The sequence below is a fragment of the Chelonia mydas genome, chromosome 7 (assembly GCF_015237465.2).
Source record: "Chelonia mydas isolate rCheMyd1 chromosome 7, rCheMyd1.pri.v2, whole genome shotgun sequence".
Taxonomy (NCBI): domain Eukaryota; kingdom Metazoa; phylum Chordata; order Testudines; family Cheloniidae; genus Chelonia; species Chelonia mydas.
This window is the reverse complement of record NC_057853.1, coordinates 1,895,751-1,916,152: the sequence shown is the minus strand read 5'-3', so window position 1 is coordinate 1,916,152 and position 20,402 is coordinate 1,895,751. Positions and strand designations below refer to the sequence as shown.

Genomic DNA, 20,402 nt, shown 5'->3' with positions numbered 1-20,402 from the left:
AGAGGCAGTTATCCACAGTGACCCCGGCTTTAGCAGAGAAAACCAGTACTTTCAGAGCCAGAATGAGAGGTATGAAGCAGCAGTCAGAAAGTCTGTCCACCTCAAGGAGAAGATGCATCAAATGGGATGGACTGAAAACAGGCCTGAAATTAAGTACTGCTACAGGTAATGGCTTTAATATTGTTATTATTTTTCTTTAAAAAAAATCTGCTTAAATCACACACACCCCAGTTAAGAGGCTGGAGGCTGCAACTGTTAATGGACAGATTAACAGGGGTTCCCCCACAAGCATGCTACAGATTTTTACTTTAGCACTCTGCCTCAGAGAAAAGAAAAACATTGGTATAAAACTCCAAGGGAACCACTCAAGAAGTAGCATACAGCTGCTCCTGCAGAGTAATAAAGGTGACTCAGCATACTGGAAATGGCAGCAGATCCAGCTTCCTCGCACTGTCCTTTCACACTCCCTTCCCACGGGTGCTGCTTGTGAAGACAAATGTGGCCTGGAAGAACTCAGGCCGGGCTCCCAACTCACACGATCCTTTTAAACAATCCACAAGAACAACCAGAAACACATTAAAAATTCCGAGTTGAAATGTGCGAGTGGAAGGTCAGCATTTACCCGCGAGGTGGTGGCATGAGGCCTGGACTGATAACTCCGATTCCCCATGAAAGGTGCTCATCCCCACAGCTGAAGCCAGAGAATGCCGTCCCAACTGACTTTTTAAGGCTCTTCCGTCGGATAAAACGCTGCTCCAGTGAAAGGTCACTAGTACGACAATCTGACAGCGTGGTTTGCAAACAGTCACTGCAGCTCAGCTTTTGAATTCATGAAAAAGGCAGGGAATTTACAAAGTTGTTGGATAAGTTCCATTTTTTTAATAAAAAAATGTTTGGTTCGTGTATTTATTTAGCTATATGCATAAAGGAGGAAAGCTGCTATCCTGGGCTCTGGGCTCCTTTGATAGAATTTTTAAATGCAATGACAAAATAACCAGCGGCTTTCCCCAACCAGAAAATAAGAAAATAACCAATCAGCACCCTGATGATAACCCACCACATCTGCTTTCATCAGGCCCCTTTCCCCATTGACATCAATGGGACTAGTCATGTGCTTCCAGTTAAGTGTGTGCATAAGTGCTTTGTTGAAACAGGGCTGAGTACCTTGCAGGAGGACCGAGTCCCTAGCCTGCATCTCATATATAATCACATGGCAAGTTCTTCAAAGGGCCTCACAGTGTTGGAGATTGTCAGGGTTCCCTCCCCACTCTGAACTCTGGGGTACAGATGTGCATGAAAGACCCCATAAGCTTATTTCTACCAGCTTAGGTTAAAAACTTCCCCAAGGCACAAATCCTTCCTTGTCCTTGGACAGTATTGCTGCCACCACCAAGTGAGTTAGACAAAGATTCAGGAAAAGGACCACTTGGAGTTCCTGTTTCCCCAAAATATCCCCCCAAACCTCTACACCCCCTTTCCTGGAGAGGCTTGAGAATAATATACCAACCAACAGGTTAACCAAGTAAGCACAGACCAGACCCTTGAGTTTTTATGACACTAAAAACCAATCAGGTTCTTAAAAGAAGAACTTTATTATAAAGAAAAAAGTAAAAGAAGCACTTCTATAAAATCAGGATGGAAGGTAATTTTACAGGGTAATAAGATTTAAAACACAGAGGATTCCCCTCTAGGCTCAACTTCAAAGTTACAAAAAGCAGGAATAAACCTCCCTCTTAGCATAGGAAAAATTCACAAGCTAAAACAAAAGATAATCTAACGCATTTCCTTGCTATTACTGACAATTTTTGTAATCTTAGATGCTTATTTCAGGTAGAGTTTTAGGAGATGTTTTTTTCTTGCCCTGGTCCCTCTCTGTCCGAGAGAGAACAACAAAGAGGGCACAAACAAAAACCTCCCCCCACAGATTTGAAAGGATCTTCTTCCCTTATTGGTCCTTTTGGTCAGGTGCCAACCAGGTTATTTGAGCTTCTTAACCCCGTACAGGTAAAGGAGGGATTTTATGCTACCCTTAGCTGTATGTTTATGACAGAGATAGTGAAACAGAGGCAAGTATCTCTACAAACTGTTTTGAAAATTCATTTTTAATAATGTATATTCCTAGCTAGCTAGCTAAAGAGTGTATCGCTGCTGTGCAGTGCAATCTTCCTTCAGGCATTCCCTTACACACATTTCTTCCGCCCCACCCTAGATGATCTTGAAGCTCTCCAAGGTCCTGTATAACAGGAAGGGGATGATCTTTTATTAAAGAGAACAGGCGTCCATCAGTTTCTAACAGAGGTGCCTGTGGTGGCACTGCAGTAAAACAAGGGGTTGCAAATAATCTCAGGAGACAGATTAATCAGCTCCACTGAGCAAAGATTTCCACATGTGACAAAACATGAGCTCCCCTCTGTGCAGAAGGAGAAACTCCAGAAGGAAGGTACTTCAGACTCCTTCTACTTCTTCTCACTGTTTCTATTTTTTCAAAATAATTAAATATTTTACAAAAGAGAAATTTTCACCATGTGCTACTGAAATGAGATTAAGTAAGTTCCTATGGGCTGCGGAATCTCAGAATGCACCATTCTGGGACGGCACCATGCAGTTGAGCCGGCTGGCATGTTGTCAGAGGAACTGACTAGACATTTTAAAAAAAAGTTAGGTAAGTTCAAAGTTGTCTAAGTCCTGAGTGACAGCAGATGCAGCTCAGTCCGTTCCAGCTGAAATCAGTGATATTCAGTATTTTTGGTTGTGATTTAAATAGAAGGAAGAGGAAAGATGAAAGGGGGAAAAGAGAAGAAAGGGTTAATAAAAATCAAAGAAAGTTTAGGGGCTGGATGGTGTTTTTTAGAATCTCAGTTCAATACTACTAAGCTGATCCGAAAAGAGAGAACACCTTTCCACATTGCCAATTAAAAGACAAGGGAGGTGTAATCATCAAACAAATAACTCTCAAGCAAGGTATGCTATTAAAGACAAAACAGAACCAGCTTTGAAGGATTATTTTTCTCGCACTTCCTGTGTAGATGCATTCTGTTACAAAATTAATTCAAAAGATCAGTAACAATGGGAACTCAGAACTGGTAGGTGCTGAAGTTTTTTTAAAAATGCCTTATGCATTGGGACGGTTGCATTAACCATATTCTTGGAACTAGCACTCATGCAGAATACTGTCCGTACGTTCCTTCCAGGGCACTTGGAGGAGACCTAGCATTTAACATCCACAGAGTCTTTAAGAACAGTATCTTGGCCCTGGGAACAGATGAACAGATTGCCAAGTGGATCCCACTTGCTGACAAATACCACATTATAGGAACCTATGCTCAAACTGAATTGGGACATGGTAAGTCTACAGAGAAAATGTAGCTTTTCCTTAGGAAGAAAAACACTGGCCCAGATGCTCAATTGGTGTAAATTGGCTCAGCCTCATGGACTTCATCTTAGGATATGGCCAAAGATTGTTTACAACATGAGACGCCCTTTGGGGCAATCCGCTGCTCCCACCTAACAAATTTCAGAGACTTGAGTTGAGAGGCTGTGGAGATGTTCAGCTGTGGATTGCACGAGAGTCCCAAAGGAAGAGAAAAAGCCTTTCTCGCTTTATAGAGCCGGCAGGAAAACAATTAGTGTCAGAGAAAGTCCACTGGAAGCTGAGCTTTGCTTTTTGATTCTGAAAAGTTCAGGTGGTGGAAGGGGAAGACTTGGAGTTGGATGCCAGAAAACAGGGATCCAAGAGGGTCACCCTCATCCTAGGAGTTGGTTGGGGGGATATATTTGGTTATACGTTTTCTATTCCTGGGAGAGGGATTTGCCAGGTTACATCTAGGGTAGATGCGCTTGGGAGATGGGTTTTAGGGTAGCACTCACCAGGCTGGGTTCCAAGCCAGAGAGTAAACCACAACATTTGGGGAGTGTCCATACTAGCTTCCAAAAAGGTGTAATGACTGCAAGTTAACTCAGGGAAAAAATGGTAGTGTAAAAAGACTCTAGAAGCCAACAGGTTAGGCCCAGCCTTAAATATCCTATGGAGACAGCTGCAAGGGCCTGCGCTGAATGCACAGTCTCTGGCAGATCCTTCTCTGAGAGGAAGGGGCCTAGTAGGAAGGGAGAGCTAACGATCTACCACAGGTCCCCTGTCACTTTTCTTCAGTGAGGCCTCAAGGATGTGGTGTCTGTCTCTCAGATGACCCTTCTGACATACTGAGGGATTATGTCCATTTATCTTTGTGCAGGGACATTTCTTCGGGGTTTGGAGACAACAGCGGTTTTTGACATTTCCACTCAGGAATTTACACTGAATACACCAAAGATCTCTGCAATGAAGTGGTGGCCTGGAGACTGTAAGTACCAAACTCAGAATTACACTCTAGTGTTCCTAGTCTGCACCATTCAGTCACTCTCCCTCCCGCTCCCCGACTTAACTTGGCATGTGGGTGTCAAAGCTGCCTTTGCTTACTCCCTAAAACATATTAGGATTACATTTTAAAGCTGAGCTTTGTGACTGGGTGAGCCACTTGTTGTAAATATTTATTCATGTATTTAAAAGTCAAAAGGGACCATTATGATCATCTAGACTGACCTCCAGCACAGCACAGGCCAGAGAGATCCACCCAGTGACTCCTGCTCTGCAGGGAATCCTTCTTCTCTACTCCAAGTGACACTGTGTGCCCAGTGACTTGTGGTTGAACTAAAACAGATCTTGGAGTTACTTCCAGTCTCAGTTTAAAGACTCAAGTGATAGTGAATTTATCACCCCCTTTGGTAAGTTGTTCCAGAGGTTAATTATCCCCCACTGTTAAACATTTCACCCTAACTCCAATTAAAAATTTCTAGCTTCAATTTCCAGCAACTGGATCTTGTTAAGCCTTTGGGTAAGTCGACATGGCAACTGGAGATGTGATTGCAGCATGTATAGACACACCTCAGATAGCTTTAACCTCGCACACTTGGGTAGCAGAGCAGTGACGCTGCAGTAACATGGGCTGCAGCATGGGCAGTTCAATCCTGCCTGGGACCCTGGGTACTCACGCGGTTGGCTACTCCGCGGTACCCTGGTTTCACTGCTGTTGATACTCTTGCTAGCTCGAGTGAAGCTAGCTCGTGTACATCTACACATGCTGCAAGCACACCTCCAAATGCAGTGTGGAAATACAAAAAGAAAAGGAGGACTTGTGGCACCTTAGAGACTAACCAATTTATTTGAGGATGAGCTTTCGTGAGTTTACAGCTCACTTCATCGGATCCGATGAAGTGAACTGTAGCTCACGAAAGCTTATGCTCAAATAAATTGGTTAGTCTCTAAGGTGCCACAAGTCCTCCTTTTCTTTTTGCGAATACAGACTAACACGGCTGCTACTCTGAAACCTGGGGAAATACAGACTCTTTGCCTGCTGTAGCAAAGGGCTCCCTCCTGTGGTGTGCAGTGATCACTCAGTGCTTAAGGTGCTTGCAAGAGCTCTGCTTTATTCTGTGTCCAGTTCCAACTGACTGTGTTTAACAAGAGCTTCACCACACCCCAACCAGCATCTGTCTGAGAAGCTCAGCCCTAAAAGCCACAGTCCCCAATATCACAAGTGGCAGATGTCTTCTCCCTGCGTAGGTACTCACAGATCACAATTAACCCTGCGATCAGTTTGCTACCAGCAGGTGGCAGGCTTTCCCAAAGTACCTTTAGAAATTAGAAACCAGCGAAAGGACTGGGTTTTGTCCCCTCAGTCTGCATGTGGAAGGAAGGAAGGAATAGTTTTCTGATTACAGAGAAGGATGGAACCAGGAGCCATGGGATCAGGGCATTCATTTCTTGTGCTAGTTTCCTTATCTGTAACACTGGGATAACACACACAGTACCGCCTGTGCAGGATGTTGAGAGGACAAATTCACTAATGTCGGGAAAGTTACAGAAGTGCAGAGTATCAGAACCTATACTCACAAGCCAGTATCTCAGGTTCCCCTTGGTTTGAGGATGGCACGTTCCACATACAACTGCAGAACCCAAGGCAATTACTACAAAATACTTCACACTTCAATAGCATCTTAAATTTTCTAGGACCTGTATGAGCATTAACTATTTACGTAGATGAGTCTCCTCATTTCAAAGGGAAACTGAGGCAGGAGGATTAAGTGATTTGCACAAGATAATCCAGAAAATGAACAATGCTAGGAGAACTACTCAGGGACTTCCTGGCTCCCAAGGTCCCTGCTCAATCCACTAGATCACATCTTCCTCGAGGAACCATTCACTACCGACTACTACATGTGTTACGTCAAACAGAACCAATGTCTGCTGCATTGAACTATAAAAGCATTTTTTGTATCTAATCTTAGAGAAACCTGGTATTCTTTCTCCTTCTAGTGGGCAGATCAGCAACCCATGCTGTGGTTTTTGCGCAGTTGTATATTAAAGGAAAGTGCTATGGTTTGCATGCCTTCATCCTGCAGATCCGCAGCCTTTGTGACCATTCACCTGCGCCAGGTAATTTACTCCAGATCCTACAGTGATGCTTCAGTTACCTTGTCTAGTTCACTCTCAACATATTTTCTAAACACTGGGCCGGAATTTTGAATAGTCCTACATGGACACCTGACAACTGTCCCAATGTAACACCAAGTACTTATAAAGATATTCCTGAAGTTTCAGGGGAGTCACAAGCAGTGTTAACAATTGTCAGACATTGGCCCAGCATAGCTATAATTCCCCCAAGCCCTTTAACTGAAGAATCATTGGTAATGCCCTTTGGCAGCTTCAGCCTAAATCTACTTTCAGTTGTGAAATGTCAAGGCTCCTAGCTGTGCTGCTGTATCCATTTTTGGTATTAACATTTGAACCCTGGTCCCCAGGCAGCACCTATAAATCAGTAGATAGGTAAGGTAGGCAGACAGCCCTTTGAGACTCAGTTACCTCCCTCGCACCCTGGGAAAAGTTTTCTTCAAGGGAAGGGTCAGGGAGTTGAATTTTACCTTGTGCTAGATCTACAAACCTATTGAAGTACTAAGAAAAACAAAGTTCCAATGGAAATAAACAGGATCCATCTTCCCATTCCTTAGGGGTCATTGTGGGAGACATCGGTCCCAAAATGAATTTTGAACACATTGACAATGGCTATCTCATGCTGCAGAACATTAATATTCCCAGAGAAAACATGCTGAGCAGATTCTCTCAGGTACGTGATGCATTAAATCACAAACACTTCAAGCAGATCCAAAAACATCTAGAGTTATGGAAAAATTTTATCCTCAGATATGCATGCAACTTCAGTTGAACTCCCTGGGAATTGTAGATGAGGGTGGAATTTACCTGTATCCTAAATGTACTCTGTACATCAGGAGTTACAAGTTAGCGGTTAAGGCAGCGGCTCCCAAACATGTGCCCTGCATGACCCCATTTTCAGATGTGTTGCTTCCCGCAGCCCCAGACAGGATGGAGGGCGCCATTTAAAAATGGCAGCCTCCCTGCAGCCTGATCTTGCACACACCCTACACGCAAGGTCATGCTGCGTGGAGGATGCCATGTTGCTTCACAAAAGGGCATCCTTTGCACAGTGTGACAAGTCATGCTGCATGGAAGGTGCCATTTTGTAGAGCAAAATAGCATCTTCCATGCAGCATGACCTCACACATATGGCTGTGCCATGTGGAGAACACCATTTTGTAAAATGGTATCCTCCACACATGCAGGATTGCTGCAACCTCATCCGCTGATGGAGTGACCCCGCTTTGGGGTCACAACCCACAGTTTGGGAACTGCTGTGATAAAGATTATGATGCAGGCAAAATATATTGGTGTCAGCAGAAGAAAGAGCATGTGTATCTTAAAATGGGTACTTTATCCCTTAAATACTGGAATATTTAGCTCCATGTTCATTTTGCTCAACACAAAATGACCCCAGAACCATCTATTTTACTGAAGACAACTATTGCCCTCCATGGGTGCTGTTTTATTACTCTGTATTTCAAAGTCTAGGTTCTACCGGATGGCACCTACGTGAAACAAGGGTCTGATAAGATTAACTACTTGACCATGATCGTGACACGTGTTCAGATGCTTTGGACTGAAGTTATACCCATGCTGTTGAGGGCCTGCACCATCGCCATCAGATATTCTGTGGTTCGCCGGCAGTCCAAGTTGAACCCTAGGTAATGGCATGCAGATAAACAAGGGGGACAGGTGCAGTGTCACACTGTGCCCCCCTTCTCTATTTTATGCTTTTATTCCTGTCTCCTTTCACACGTGATCTCATCACCGTGTCATCAGTTTATTCACCTTTCTATTTGAGGAAGGAAATTAACATCTTCCATCGCTATTCACACTAACAACTTTTCAGCCAGATCCCAGGAGACCCCATTCACAATTACTGTCTGAGATAAGACCCAAGCTTTATATACTCCAACAGCCAGGAAAGATCACTTGTTATCTTCTCCCTGATTGGCCTTCCTTCATGATTACATAATCCAGCAGAATCTTGAAAAAAACACTGATGGGGTAGAGAATTCTTCTTCAGTCCCATTCTATTAGTGGATGAGACATTAAACTGATTCGCTAGCGAATGCAGTGTTGGTGTAGCCATGTCACTCCCAAACCTGAAGAAGAGCTCTGTGTAGCTCGAAAGCTTCTCTTTTTCACCAACAGTTGGTCCAATAAAAGATATTACCTCACCCACTTTGTCCCTAGTGAATAGCTACATTGTACAGTGTAGAATTTTTATTAGCATTATAAGTCCCTGTGTAATGACTGTGTTAGATGGCTATTGTTCAATTGACTTAGACCCAAAACTTTAAATACTTTCATGATTGATTGATTTATTTTAGATTCCAGTGAAAACAAAGTCTCCTTCAAATGTGCAACTCAAACACTGCACCAGTTTGCTAATAGGAAGCTGACTAGTTTCACGGGCAAGCTCAATTTTGGGCAAAAACTAAACACAGAAAAAAGTGAAGAATAAATTAGACTATTAAAAAAAGCGGTAAGGTCCAAATATTTTCATAAGAAATGCAGGGTTTGACCCAAAGGATAGGTATCATATACTTTTATAATCTTTAATCTAACAGTGCACATTAAAAAATACACATTCTGTATTCAAGAGAGCTTTTGAAGTTTGACCATTTGGATTGGACTATTAATACTGATGATAACACCAGACAATCTGTAAGTGTGTGTCTCTGTGTAATGAAGTTGTTGCTGTTGCTAGGGCTTTTCCACTTCTATTTTCGATTATTCTTTCCCCCAGTTGAAGAAGAAATGTTGCTAAAGCACCTTTAACCTTCTGTGCCTTTATTACAGAAACATTGGCGGGAGTTGGTCAGTTTGTGAGCTGCTTTCAGACCAGAGGAGCATGCTTGCAAAGCAAAAATACTCTGGGCTCCTTAGATTACAAAGGCATTTCAAACTAAACTAATAATAATTGCTGTCCACAGCCTTCCATACTTTATAATCAGAAATCATCTTCCTACAGTGACCCAGAGGCAAAAATCCTAGACTACCAGACTCAGCAACAGAAGCTACTACCTCTGCTCGCAACAGCCTATGCCTTTCATTTCATGAATGCCTTCGTGAATGAGTTCTACAACAAAGGATACACCGAGATCAAACAGGGGAATTTTGATTCACTACCTGAGGTAATTTGCAACAAAAATAATAAAATAATCATTACCATTTTATTATTTGCACACACTGTGCATTTTAATCCCTAGATCTCACAAATAATTTACAAAGCACCCCACTAGACAGATGGGAAACTGAACCACTAGGATCTTAAATTATTTGCCCAAGGCCCACAGAGAGACTACAACTCAGATCTGGACATCCAGAGTTATCTGCATGGAAGAGACAGCATTTGAAAGGTTTTTTCAGCTTGAGAAAACATTGTTTTAATGGTCCGACAGATCAACGTGGCTCAGATTTACTTCAGTCTTTCCACACTCTCAAAAAATTAACTTCTGGGCTAGGATTGCCAATTTTGGTTGCCCATATTCCTGGACGTTTAATCACATGACAGTCTTTAATTAAAGATCAATCTTTAATTCCTGGAGACGCCAGGACAATCCTGGAGGGTTGGCAAACCTATTCTGGGCTGAGAACCAGTATGTAACTTTGGGGGAAAACCAGTGAGTGCCTGTAAATTGGGGCGAGGAGTGCGCTCAGGGTAGGGGGAACAATGTGTGAAGAGCTGAGGTGGGGGCGGAGCGGAAAGAGGCAGACCAGGCATGGGGCCTTGGGGAAAAGGGGCAGAGGTTAAGCACCCCCAGAGAAATAAGGAAGCCGGAGCCTGAGACTCTCCCATATGAATGCTGCAGCATGAACTAAAAGGGATCTAGTTCATATCAACGCACTCCTCTTCAAACAGGACTAAGTTAATGCAAACTAGCTACCTTTTCGTTCCACGTGGGAGAGTTACAGTGTAGGAATGCTGCAAGTCACATGCCCATAGTCCAAACTGTGGGGCCACGTAGACATAGCCTATGAATCACCAGGCAGCATGGTTTAGAAAAAGCGTACATGGTGTGAGCATGTGCAAATTTGCAAGGACACAAGTGGACAAAAATCAGGCCCTTGAGTTTGCCTGCAGCCAGAGGACCCACACTAACTTACCAGACTTACCAGAGAATAACGTACTTTAGCTTTTTATAAAATTTTAATGGCCTTCATCACAGAAATTGTGTGGCCAAAGGCCAAACTCCTTCACTGTTAACAATGTGTCTGCTTTATACAGCTTCATGCACTTACTTCAGGTCTTAAAGCCATAATTACAGACTACTGCACGGCTGGGGCGGAGGTCTGTCTCAGAGCCTGTGGAGGACATGGTTACTCTGCGCTGAGTGGACTCCCTTTTTTGTATACTAAATTAGTCGCTTCTTGTATTTACGAAGGGGAAAACACAGTTCTGTTCCTGCAGACAGCCAGGTAACTATTCATTCCTATTTGTGTAATAATCTGCCTCCGAGTCCTCTCACTCCCTACAGCATCTTCTCCAAAGCAGTTAAGGACCTCAACAGCTTTCCTATAATGCATGCCCAAATCAAACCCATTTCACAAATGATTCAGTTTTCACGACCACAGGCAGGAAAGGAGGGGGAACAGTCACTGTCCATCCCTACTGCTCCGGGTCTTGAGATTCCATGGTGATGGTGGTTTGTAAACAGATTGGCTACGTTGTACCTACCTCAAGATCTTGTCACTGGGAGGTGAAGTGAAAATACCCCTCCACACAATAACAGTTAGGGAAAGAGTTTTCAATGGAATTTGTTGCCTTTTAAGGTAATTTTAAATTAAGCTTAAATTTTGAGAAGGTAAACTTGTTCCACTTAGCCCAGGCTGTGGCCTGTTCCAGTGATGTTGTTTTCCTTTGGATACATAGTCTGCTAATTATCTGCAGCGGATAAAACGCAGGAAAGGTGCAGTGCTAACATCTAATTGGAGTAATAAAACATGCACTTAGCTAAAATGGGAAAACTCTAGTCCATGTCCCGAGAGAGAGCGAGAGCGAGATCCACCCCACACCTCCACCACTACCCACCCACAGCAATGCCACAGACAGGACGGACTCAGAGATGACCTCTGTACTGTAGACTATTGCTTCTGGAGATGGTCCATCCAGCTCAAGGCTGAGTCACGTCAATGGGACTTGGTGGTGAAGCTCACACTGCTTCTGTCTGCCTCCCTGTGCGCGGAAAAAGAGATTCAGTCAGAGGTGAAAGCAAGCCGATGCGCCGTACCTGGACCGGCTTTCCCAGACAGCAATTTAAAGCCCTGGGGTAAGTTGCGGCGTGGCTCCGGCGGGGATTTAATGGGCCCCGGAGCTCCAGCCCCCACTACCGCCCCGGGGCCATTTAAATCCCCGCCGGAGCCCTGCTGCCGAAGCCCTGGGGTAGCGGTGGTGTGGCTCTGGAGGAGATTTAAAGGGCCGGGGCAGTAGCGGCGGCTGGAGCCCTGGGGCCCTTTAAATCCCCTCCAGAGCCCCCCCACCTCTACCCCAGGGCTCGGGCAGCAGGGCTCCGGCGGGGATTTAACGGGCTCGGGGCTCTGGCAGCTGCTACCACAGCAGAGTCCCAGGCCCTTTAAAGGTCTGCCAGAGCCCCGAGCCCCGGCGTAGCCGTGGCAGCCGGGAGCCCCCAGGGCTCCTCAGTGATTTAAAGGGCCTGGGGCTCTGCAGCGGTAGCTAGAGCTCTGGGCCCTTTAAATCGCCCCCGAGCCCCAGGGCTCCCAGCCACCTCTGCAGCTGGTAGCTCAGGGGTGGTTTAAAGGGCCCCAGGTTCCCAGCCACCACTACCGCAGCTGGAGCCCCAGCCCTTGAAATCCAGATGACCGTCCGCCCTGTCTGTGGCATTGCTGTGGGTGGGTAGTGGTGGAGGTGTGGGGTGGATCGCGCTCTCGCGCTCTCGCTCTCTCGGGACATGGACTAGAGTTTTCCCATTTTAGCTAAGTGCATGATTTATTACTCCAACTAGATGTTAGCACTGCACCTTTCCTGCGTTTTATCCGCTGCAGATAATTAGCAGACTATGTATCCAAAGGAAAACAACATCACTGGAACAGGCCACAGCCTGGGCTAAGTGGAACAAGATTACCCTCTCAAAATTTAAGGGATTTAAGTCCCCGCCTCTTCCGGTTGAGGCCACGCCCCCTGCTCAGGACTCCAGTGTACCAGTAAGTCCTTTAACTTACTTTCACCCCTGGATTCAGTATTTGGGGCTCTCATGTCAACATCTTTCATGCTTATGCAGGTTTTTTTTTAAGGGGATAAATGCACCAAACACAAATTGCCTTTAACTTTCCTAGTTTTGTGGCTCATGCAGTTTTAAAGAGAACTATCTAATTATCACACAGATGGAATCCTGTTAACAGCAATATCAACACCAATTCTAGACATTCATCAGGACAGAAACATTAGACAGACCCTGTGGAAAGCCAGGCCCATCACATCAGGTTGCTGCAAACAGCACACAGAAAACAAAATCCCTGTTAACTGATTGGTGGGTTTTAGACTTTTGACGGGTCATAGGAACTCACTGCTCCTCCCTCACCACACAGAGAGGCTCATGACACCTTGCAGTAGTTTGCACAGAACAAACAGGTTCAGTGCAGCCTATTGCATCTGCAACGAACAGATTCTTTAAGGATGCATGTCCTAACATGAAAACTAAACTAAAATTCAACCCGGGTTTGAAGTCCACTAGTTAAGCCCGACTCGCAAAGCCATGTTCTTTCCCCAGGCTCTGTGCCCCATGGAGGTAGAGTGCTTGGCTCCCATAGAGGAGTGGGGAGCAGCTTGGGTTACTAAGCAGCCAAAAGGAGTTATTGCTTAACACGTGGTGTAGGACCCGTCCAGCCCTGCTTGGCTAGCTGGATGTCAAATGTGATGCAGTCCAGGGGGAGATACACAGGAGGAGACAGGAGCTTGTGACAGGGAAATGAGGAACCTCTTTCCCCACCTCATACCAGAGGGAAAAGGGTCCTACATTTTGACAGTAACTCCCCAGGTTTCCAAACCATGACCCAATATGTATTCAAATACACTTCCCAGGGTTTGCATCTGGCTTCAGCTCAAGAAGCCTCAGGTCTCCTCAACAGGGGTCACTTTCAGGACATGCTGCAATTTTGGAACCATACCGAGCTGAGGACCCATTCTGTCCCCCTGCTGTCAGGTTTCTGGTAAAGTGCCTTGCAGCAGCTCACTCCGGCCAGTCCATCCCTGCCTCCGCCGCCTATCTGTCTTCAGTGGGCTCGGGAAAGTGTAAGGCCTGGACCAAGACGGACTTTCTCAAACCAGACGTTTACGCAGAGGCCTATCGACACAGAGCTACCAGGTGAGTCAAAAGGGGCCGGAGGAGGAACTTTTCCAAGGTTAACACCCAAGCAGTCCTTGAATTCAAACACTTCATCACAAATAAGAAAACCACCTAAATCGGCTTCTTAGCTTAAGAAAAGGAGGCGGCAGTTTAAATTCAGCAAAACCTCGTCATGCCGTTTTCGCAGAGATGACGGTTCCGCCCCTCCCCCTTGCAAGTGAGGCAGTTTTCTCTGCTCCAGACCCTATTAATATTAAACATCTGATGCAGAATAGTAGGGTTTTTAAAGCCATGCATAACAGACAACGTATTCTGAGCAGCGTTGGGTTTTAAAATAAAAAGAAAGATCAGTAGAAATACAAGTCACCAAATGGAATCTCTGCCATCCAGAGAGATTGCTGGGCGATTCAACTCTGTGCCATTCTAAATGTTGCCAAGAAAAATAAAATATCAGATGCTTAAGAAACTAATTCCTTCTTCAAATGGTCTGTCCAGCACCTTGCACAACGGCGCTCCAACTCGGATTCTAGCCATTGAGTACTACAGCAAATTAATAATAGGTTATACACATTTACAGATCAAGTGACGTTGCGGGTCTCTGGAACTCAGGAAAACACAGCAAGCCAAATCCTCTTCTTGTTTACATCAATGTAAACGCAGAGTACCTCCCCTGAAGTCACTGTAGATTTATACTGTAGTACATTAGAACAGTGTCTGGCTCGCGTACTGAAGGCAGCAGTGTCAGGGACAATCAGTTATAAATATTCTGTCACAATTTCTTTAACTCTATTGCGCTCTCTCTCACCTCATTCAAGAGCTAAAGAAAACGCACATGGTCCCAGCTAAACAGAGATGTGAGCTACTTTAGTGGATGAGTTGCCTGAGTGTTTTTCTCTGACTTGTGGTTAGATGGTTTCAGTTTCCATGGCCAAAGATCTTTGCCTTCAGGGTATGTAAAATGAAATTCATTTAAACCAGTCACTTCAGACATGTCTTTTTGACATGGTGGGTATGTAGAGTGGTGAATATAGAGTGTGTTTACAGACACGTACAATACAAATAATTTTCTTCCCAGGCTCCTCGGAAATGCAGCAACCAAACTACAGGCTTTGGTTCAGTCAGGAGCAGAACAGTATGAGGCCTGGAACAAGTGCACAATACAGCTTGTACAGGCTGCGAAGGTTAGTACAAATCCAGTATTCATTAGCCCTACTAGGTGTGGCTAACAACAGACAAAAGGAACCCGTGGTCAGCTTAAACAGATTTAGTCATATTCCCAATTATTTACTGTTCGTATGACAGAAGCACCTATTCTATTGTATTCTATTCCATACAGCTTATACCTAGAGCTCCCAGCTGAGATCAGTGCCCCCTTGTGCTAGGTACAGTACAAACAGAGTGAAAGACACTTCCTGTCCCAAAGGGGTTACAGTCGAGAAAACAAGAGGCAGGAGGGGAAACAGAATCCAGAGAGAGGTGAAGTGACTCACCCATGGTCACACATCAGCCCGTAGCAGAGGAACTGGCTCCCAGTTCCGTTCTCTCTGCACTGGAACGCGCTGTCACAAATCACCATTTAACTCAATTGCCATTGAAAATGTTCATTCGTTTCCTTTTGACTTCAGTGCTGGAATCAGAAAAAGTTGTAGGGTCACTGGGGCAAAATTTACCCCCAACGTAAGTGTGTTGAAGTCTCTTAGAGTAACACCCAGGGTGAATTAGGCCTATTATTTCCTTTTTAGCTTTAAAAAGTATTTCTCCTCCCAAAAAACAGGAACAGTGATAAGTCTGATACTGTAATTTCCACCTTAAAAGAAGGCAAAGGAATAAATAAGATCAATTTAGCGAGACCTGAAAATGACCGGATATCCTGATGAAACTGATGTGAGAATTCAGGCAGGCAAAATATACATTCCCCACACTGAAATGTGCCGAGACAGCCGAGTTAACACTCTCTACACTTCAGCTCTTAAATGGAGCACACCAGGGGAACCATTACAGAAATCTCATTCAAGGGGGAAATTAAAACACTTGGAATTTCATTACGTCTCTAGTAGGCAACAGATCAAGATAAGTTCTCTGCAAAGTTTCAAATTTTGCTGCAACTATGTTAAAAATAAAGTTATCCTCTTGCACCCTTTTTATCTAAAGGAGAACATTTTTGAAAATAAAGATCTATAGGTCATTTGTTTTACTAAAATTAAAAAGTTTTAAAATCTAATTTCTTCTGAAATGTGTGCTTGTATGCTCAGCATCAGTGTGAGACTGTCCAAATTAAACCGGACAAAGTATAGATCCCTCACATGGGCGGTGTATAAAGGAAACTGACCACTTAACTGCAGCAGCATTGCTTAGATGTCCCCTTAAACAGGAAACTGCACCCAATGTGCTTAATCCAGCAGCCAAAGTTCACAACAAAAGTGCAAGTGATTCCCACCAGGAAAATACTGCCCCATGCCTTCGAAAACATTAGAGCGGTTATTCCTCTCAGACTAATAGCACTTTCAAAAGAAACAGTGCTCTATGGTCTTCCAGGTCAATGTAATCTTTCAAAAGCAGAAGTAACTAAATCCACTTTGAGCAATAATGGCTCTCTCTAATGGCATTACAGGCCAGCCAGCTGCCCAGCATGTTTGTTTTCACCCTTTCTGGTAGATGGAAGAGCTGCAGGCAGCCTCCGTAGAGCAGGGTATTCAGCATGGATAAGTAAAAAAAAAAAAAAAAGTGCAGCATTTATTATTGGGGATGACTGAAAAACTGGAATTCTCTTCTGTGAAACAGTTTGAATGGAACAAAGATTTTTTTAGTTAGAAGTTTTCCCCAAAATTGTCCAATGAATCAATTAGATACATTTCAAATGGAAAGAAATTGAAATAAAAGCATCCATTTTGGAGCCTGCCCTCTCCTCTCCTGACCCCAGAGAAAGGGACAAGGCCAATAAACAAAACATTTTCATTCAGCCTTCTCTGTGCAAAAATCTGGAATGCAGGCTTGACCCTGCACTCATTCAAATCAAGGACTGAACCCCACCCCTCCCCATTGACTTCCATAGTCCATGATCTTGGGGGCGGGCAGGCAGGGATGGGAGAAATGGCCCATGCATCACAAGACTAGGATAAATAAGGGCCAGGAATGCCCTATCAACTGTGGAATAGAAGGTCAGTCAGTGGAGACAGTGACAGACAGAATCTGACCAGGATTTGTAAATAAACAAAATACTGATTGTATCAGGTGTTTATCAAAGGAAAACACAGTGTTGAGTAAAAGAGAATGGCAGAGCAAGAGTGAAAACGAAGTGAAGCTTGAGTTCTGTGCTGAATTCCCCAGGTACATACACGCGTGCGTGTGACCCACCCAACCCAGGAATGGAATTAGAACACAAAGCATGGTCATTTGTAACTTTTCCCACCACACTTCCTGGTTCACTGAAGACAGCCCTGAACACGCATCATTCTGTGACATCTTTAGCACACTAGAAAATACCAAAAGGATTTCAGAGGGAGAAAAAGATATTATTTGTATTATTTCTGGGCAGAATTCACCCTCTCCACTACTCCCACATAGACTGCTCGGGTGAATCATTAAGCACAGAAGTCTAGGATTAACTCAGTTTGCGTATTTCACTTCGGAGTTCAAATGTTCAGCTAACTATGCCCGTTAGCAGGGATCATTTCTTTTGCTTTGGGTCAGCAGCCAAAAGGACTTCCATCAATTACCTCAAACAACAAAAGCATTGTAAGCTCCTTGGGGCAGGGACTTCTTTTGTTCTGTTTGTACAGAACCAAGCACAACAGGGTCCTGGCCCAGGACTAGAGCTCCAAGGCACTGTAGTAATGTGAATAATCAATAATAATTAATTGGAAAGATGCGCATTCATTTGTCACTCCCTGAAGAAAGACTGAAGTCTCCTTAGTTCTGAGCTCCTGGGAAGGTTGAGTGCTGCATGCTGCTCCAGTGCGACATCTTCAGTTGAATGGATTTGTTTTCCCCTCTCAGTCCACACATAATCAAACAGCCTTGTGGGGATTCAGTGCAATGGGTTTCAGTGCGTTTCTGCCATTCAGATTGCCTGGAATGCTCGCTGACAATATTTTGAATAAGAGTAAATCAAGTCCAGAAGGATTTTTCTAATCTTTATCACAGTGGTTCTCAAACGGTGGGTTGTGACCCCGTTTTAATGGGGTTGCCAGGGCTGGCATTAGACTTGCTGAGGCCAAAGCCCGAGCCCCACCACTCAGGGCTGGGGCCAAAGCCCAAAGGCTTTAGCCCTGGGAAGTGGGGCTCAGGTTACAGGCCCCCCCACCGGGGGCTGAAATCTTTGGGCTTCGGCTTTGGACCCCCCGCCCAGGACAGTGGGGCTCAGATGGGCTCAGGCTTCGGTCCCCAATCCTGTGGTCCTGTAGTAATTTTCATAGTCAGAAGGGGTTCGCGGTGCAATGAAGTTTGAGACCCCCTGCTTATCAGTATCCCGGTGGTGATTATTACTGTCCCCCCTTCTCTTGCATGCTGTAGAAGTCAAACATGAATGTGAATGGCCTAACCAGAATAAAAACTGGCAGAAAATGGCCAGTGAAAGTGAAAGGTTTTATACCCTTTGCTAGAATGTTTAGGTCACTCAGCATAGCCCTCATCACTGGAGACATTTATGAGGATGCATTCATAGTTGAATGTAACTCTTTTCTAGGCTCACTGCCACTACATCGTTGTGAAAAACTTCATAGACACAGTGGAGAAACTTAAAAACGAGGCTGAAATCCAGAAGATTGTGAAACACCTTTGTGACCTTTTTGCATTACATGGTATCTTCTCAAACACGGGAGATTTCCTGCATGCTGGGTACATATCTGGGGACCAAATGGACATGGTGACTGCATCTTACCTGGACCTACTCGCTGTCATTCGGTAAGCTATGATAACATAAGAAAGTTAAACAGCAGCTTCCCCCCCACGTCCCACAAGAGGGGGGAAATTATGTTAAATAATTGTTAAGCATGGTTAAGTGTGTCACCATCACCAAGCTTGATGGGATGTCAGGTTTACATTTGTACACAAGGTCTATATGCAAGCTTTATTTTTACAGTTACACAGATTTAAACCCTTAGAGGTCTGAAGGAAAAAAAAAAGTTCTCGGGATTTCATAAATTGCCCGCTTTTAAAATATCTTATTTTTTATAATTAAAACGTTACTACCAATTAAAGGTACCGTCTCAGGTACTTTAAACTCAGCATTTCAGTTTAAAAAGAGTTGCATGCACATAAGACTTTTCTCACACACACAACAGTCAATGTGGCATTGGGCTAATGCATGAGAAGCACAAAATAAAATAAAAATTAAACCAACTACAGGTGACAGTGCAAAATGTAATTCATTGACTTCATGACCGGGATATCATACAGGAAGATTTGGATGACCTTGTAAACTGGAGTAATAGTAATAGGATGAAATTTAATTGTGAAAAGTGCAAGGTCATGCATTTAGGGATTAATAACAAGAATTTTAGTTATAAGCTGGGGACGCATCAATTAGAAGTAATGGAGGAAAAGGACCTTGGAGTATTGGTTGATCACAGGATGACTATGAGCCGCCAATGTGATGTGGCCGTGAAAAAAGCTAGTGGGGCCTGGGGATGCATCAGGCGAGGTATTTCCAGGAGAGATAAAGAGGTTTTAGTACCGTTATACAAGGCACTGGTGAGACCTCACCTGGAATACTGTGTGCAGTTCTAGTCTCCCATGTTTAAGAAGGACGAATTCAAACTGGAACAGGTACAGAGAAGGGCTACTAGGATGATCCGAGGAATGGAAAACCTGTCTTATGAAAGGAGACTCAAGGAGCTTGGCTTGTTTAGCCTAACTAAAAGAAGGCTGAGGGGAGATATGATTGCTCTCTATAAATATATCAGAGGAATAAATACCGGCGAGGGAGAGGAATTATTTAAGCTCAGTACCAATGTGGACACAATAACAAATGGATATAAACTGGTCATTGGGAAGTTTAGACTTGAAATTAGATGAAGGTTTCCAACCATCAGAGGAGTGAACTTTTGGAAGCCTTCCAAGGAAGCAGTGGGCAAAAGACCTATCTGGCTTTAAGATTAAACTCGATAAGTTTATGGAGGAGATGGTATGATGGGATAACATGATTTTGGTAATTAATTGATCTTTAAATATTCATAGTAAATAGGCCCAATGGCCTGTGATGGGATGTTAGATGGGGTGGGATCTGAGTTACTACAGAAAATTCTTTTCTGGGTATCTGGCTGGTGAATCTTGCCCATATGCTCAGGGTTTAGCTGATCGCCATATTTGGGGTCGGGAAGGAATTTTCCTCCAGGGCAGATTGGAAGAGGCCCTGGAGGTTTTTCGCCTTCCTCTGTAGCATGGGGCATGGGTCACTTGCTGGAGGATTCTCTGCTCCTTGAAGTCTTTAAACCACGATTTGAGGACTTCAATAGCTCAGACATAGGTGAGAGGTTTTTCGCAGGAGTGGGTGGGTGAGATTCTGTGGCCTGCGTTGTGCAGGAGGTCAGACTAGATGATCATAATGGTCCCTTCTGACCTTAGTATCTATGAAAAGTTAGATTATTACAATTGCAACCATTTCTAAAATCTAAGAGGTT

The 20,402-nt window shown here is 44.2% G+C and overlaps 1 protein-coding gene across 1 annotated transcript in view; it reads left to right on the top strand.

Moving 5' to 3' along the window:
• The window catches only part of ACOX2 (acyl-CoA oxidase 2), a 31,341-nt gene that overhangs the window by 4,718 nt on the left and 6,221 nt on the right, over positions 1-20,402 (top strand). Inside the window, exons 3-13 of the mRNA XM_027828273.3 lie at positions 3-165; positions 3,192-3,343; positions 4,233-4,340; positions 6,353-6,472; positions 7,045-7,160; positions 7,961-8,133; positions 9,450-9,612; positions 10,707-10,897; positions 13,639-13,800; positions 14,858-14,963; positions 18,467-18,684. Coding sequence (XP_027684074.2) covers positions 3-165; positions 3,192-3,343; positions 4,233-4,340; positions 6,353-6,472; positions 7,045-7,160; positions 7,961-8,133; positions 9,450-9,612; positions 10,707-10,897; positions 13,639-13,800; positions 14,858-14,963; positions 18,467-18,684 — 1,672 coding nt within the window. The remainder of the gene's footprint in view (positions 1-2; positions 166-3,191; positions 3,344-4,232; positions 4,341-6,352; positions 6,473-7,044; positions 7,161-7,960; positions 8,134-9,449; positions 9,613-10,706; positions 10,898-13,638; positions 13,801-14,857; positions 14,964-18,466; positions 18,685-20,402) is intronic.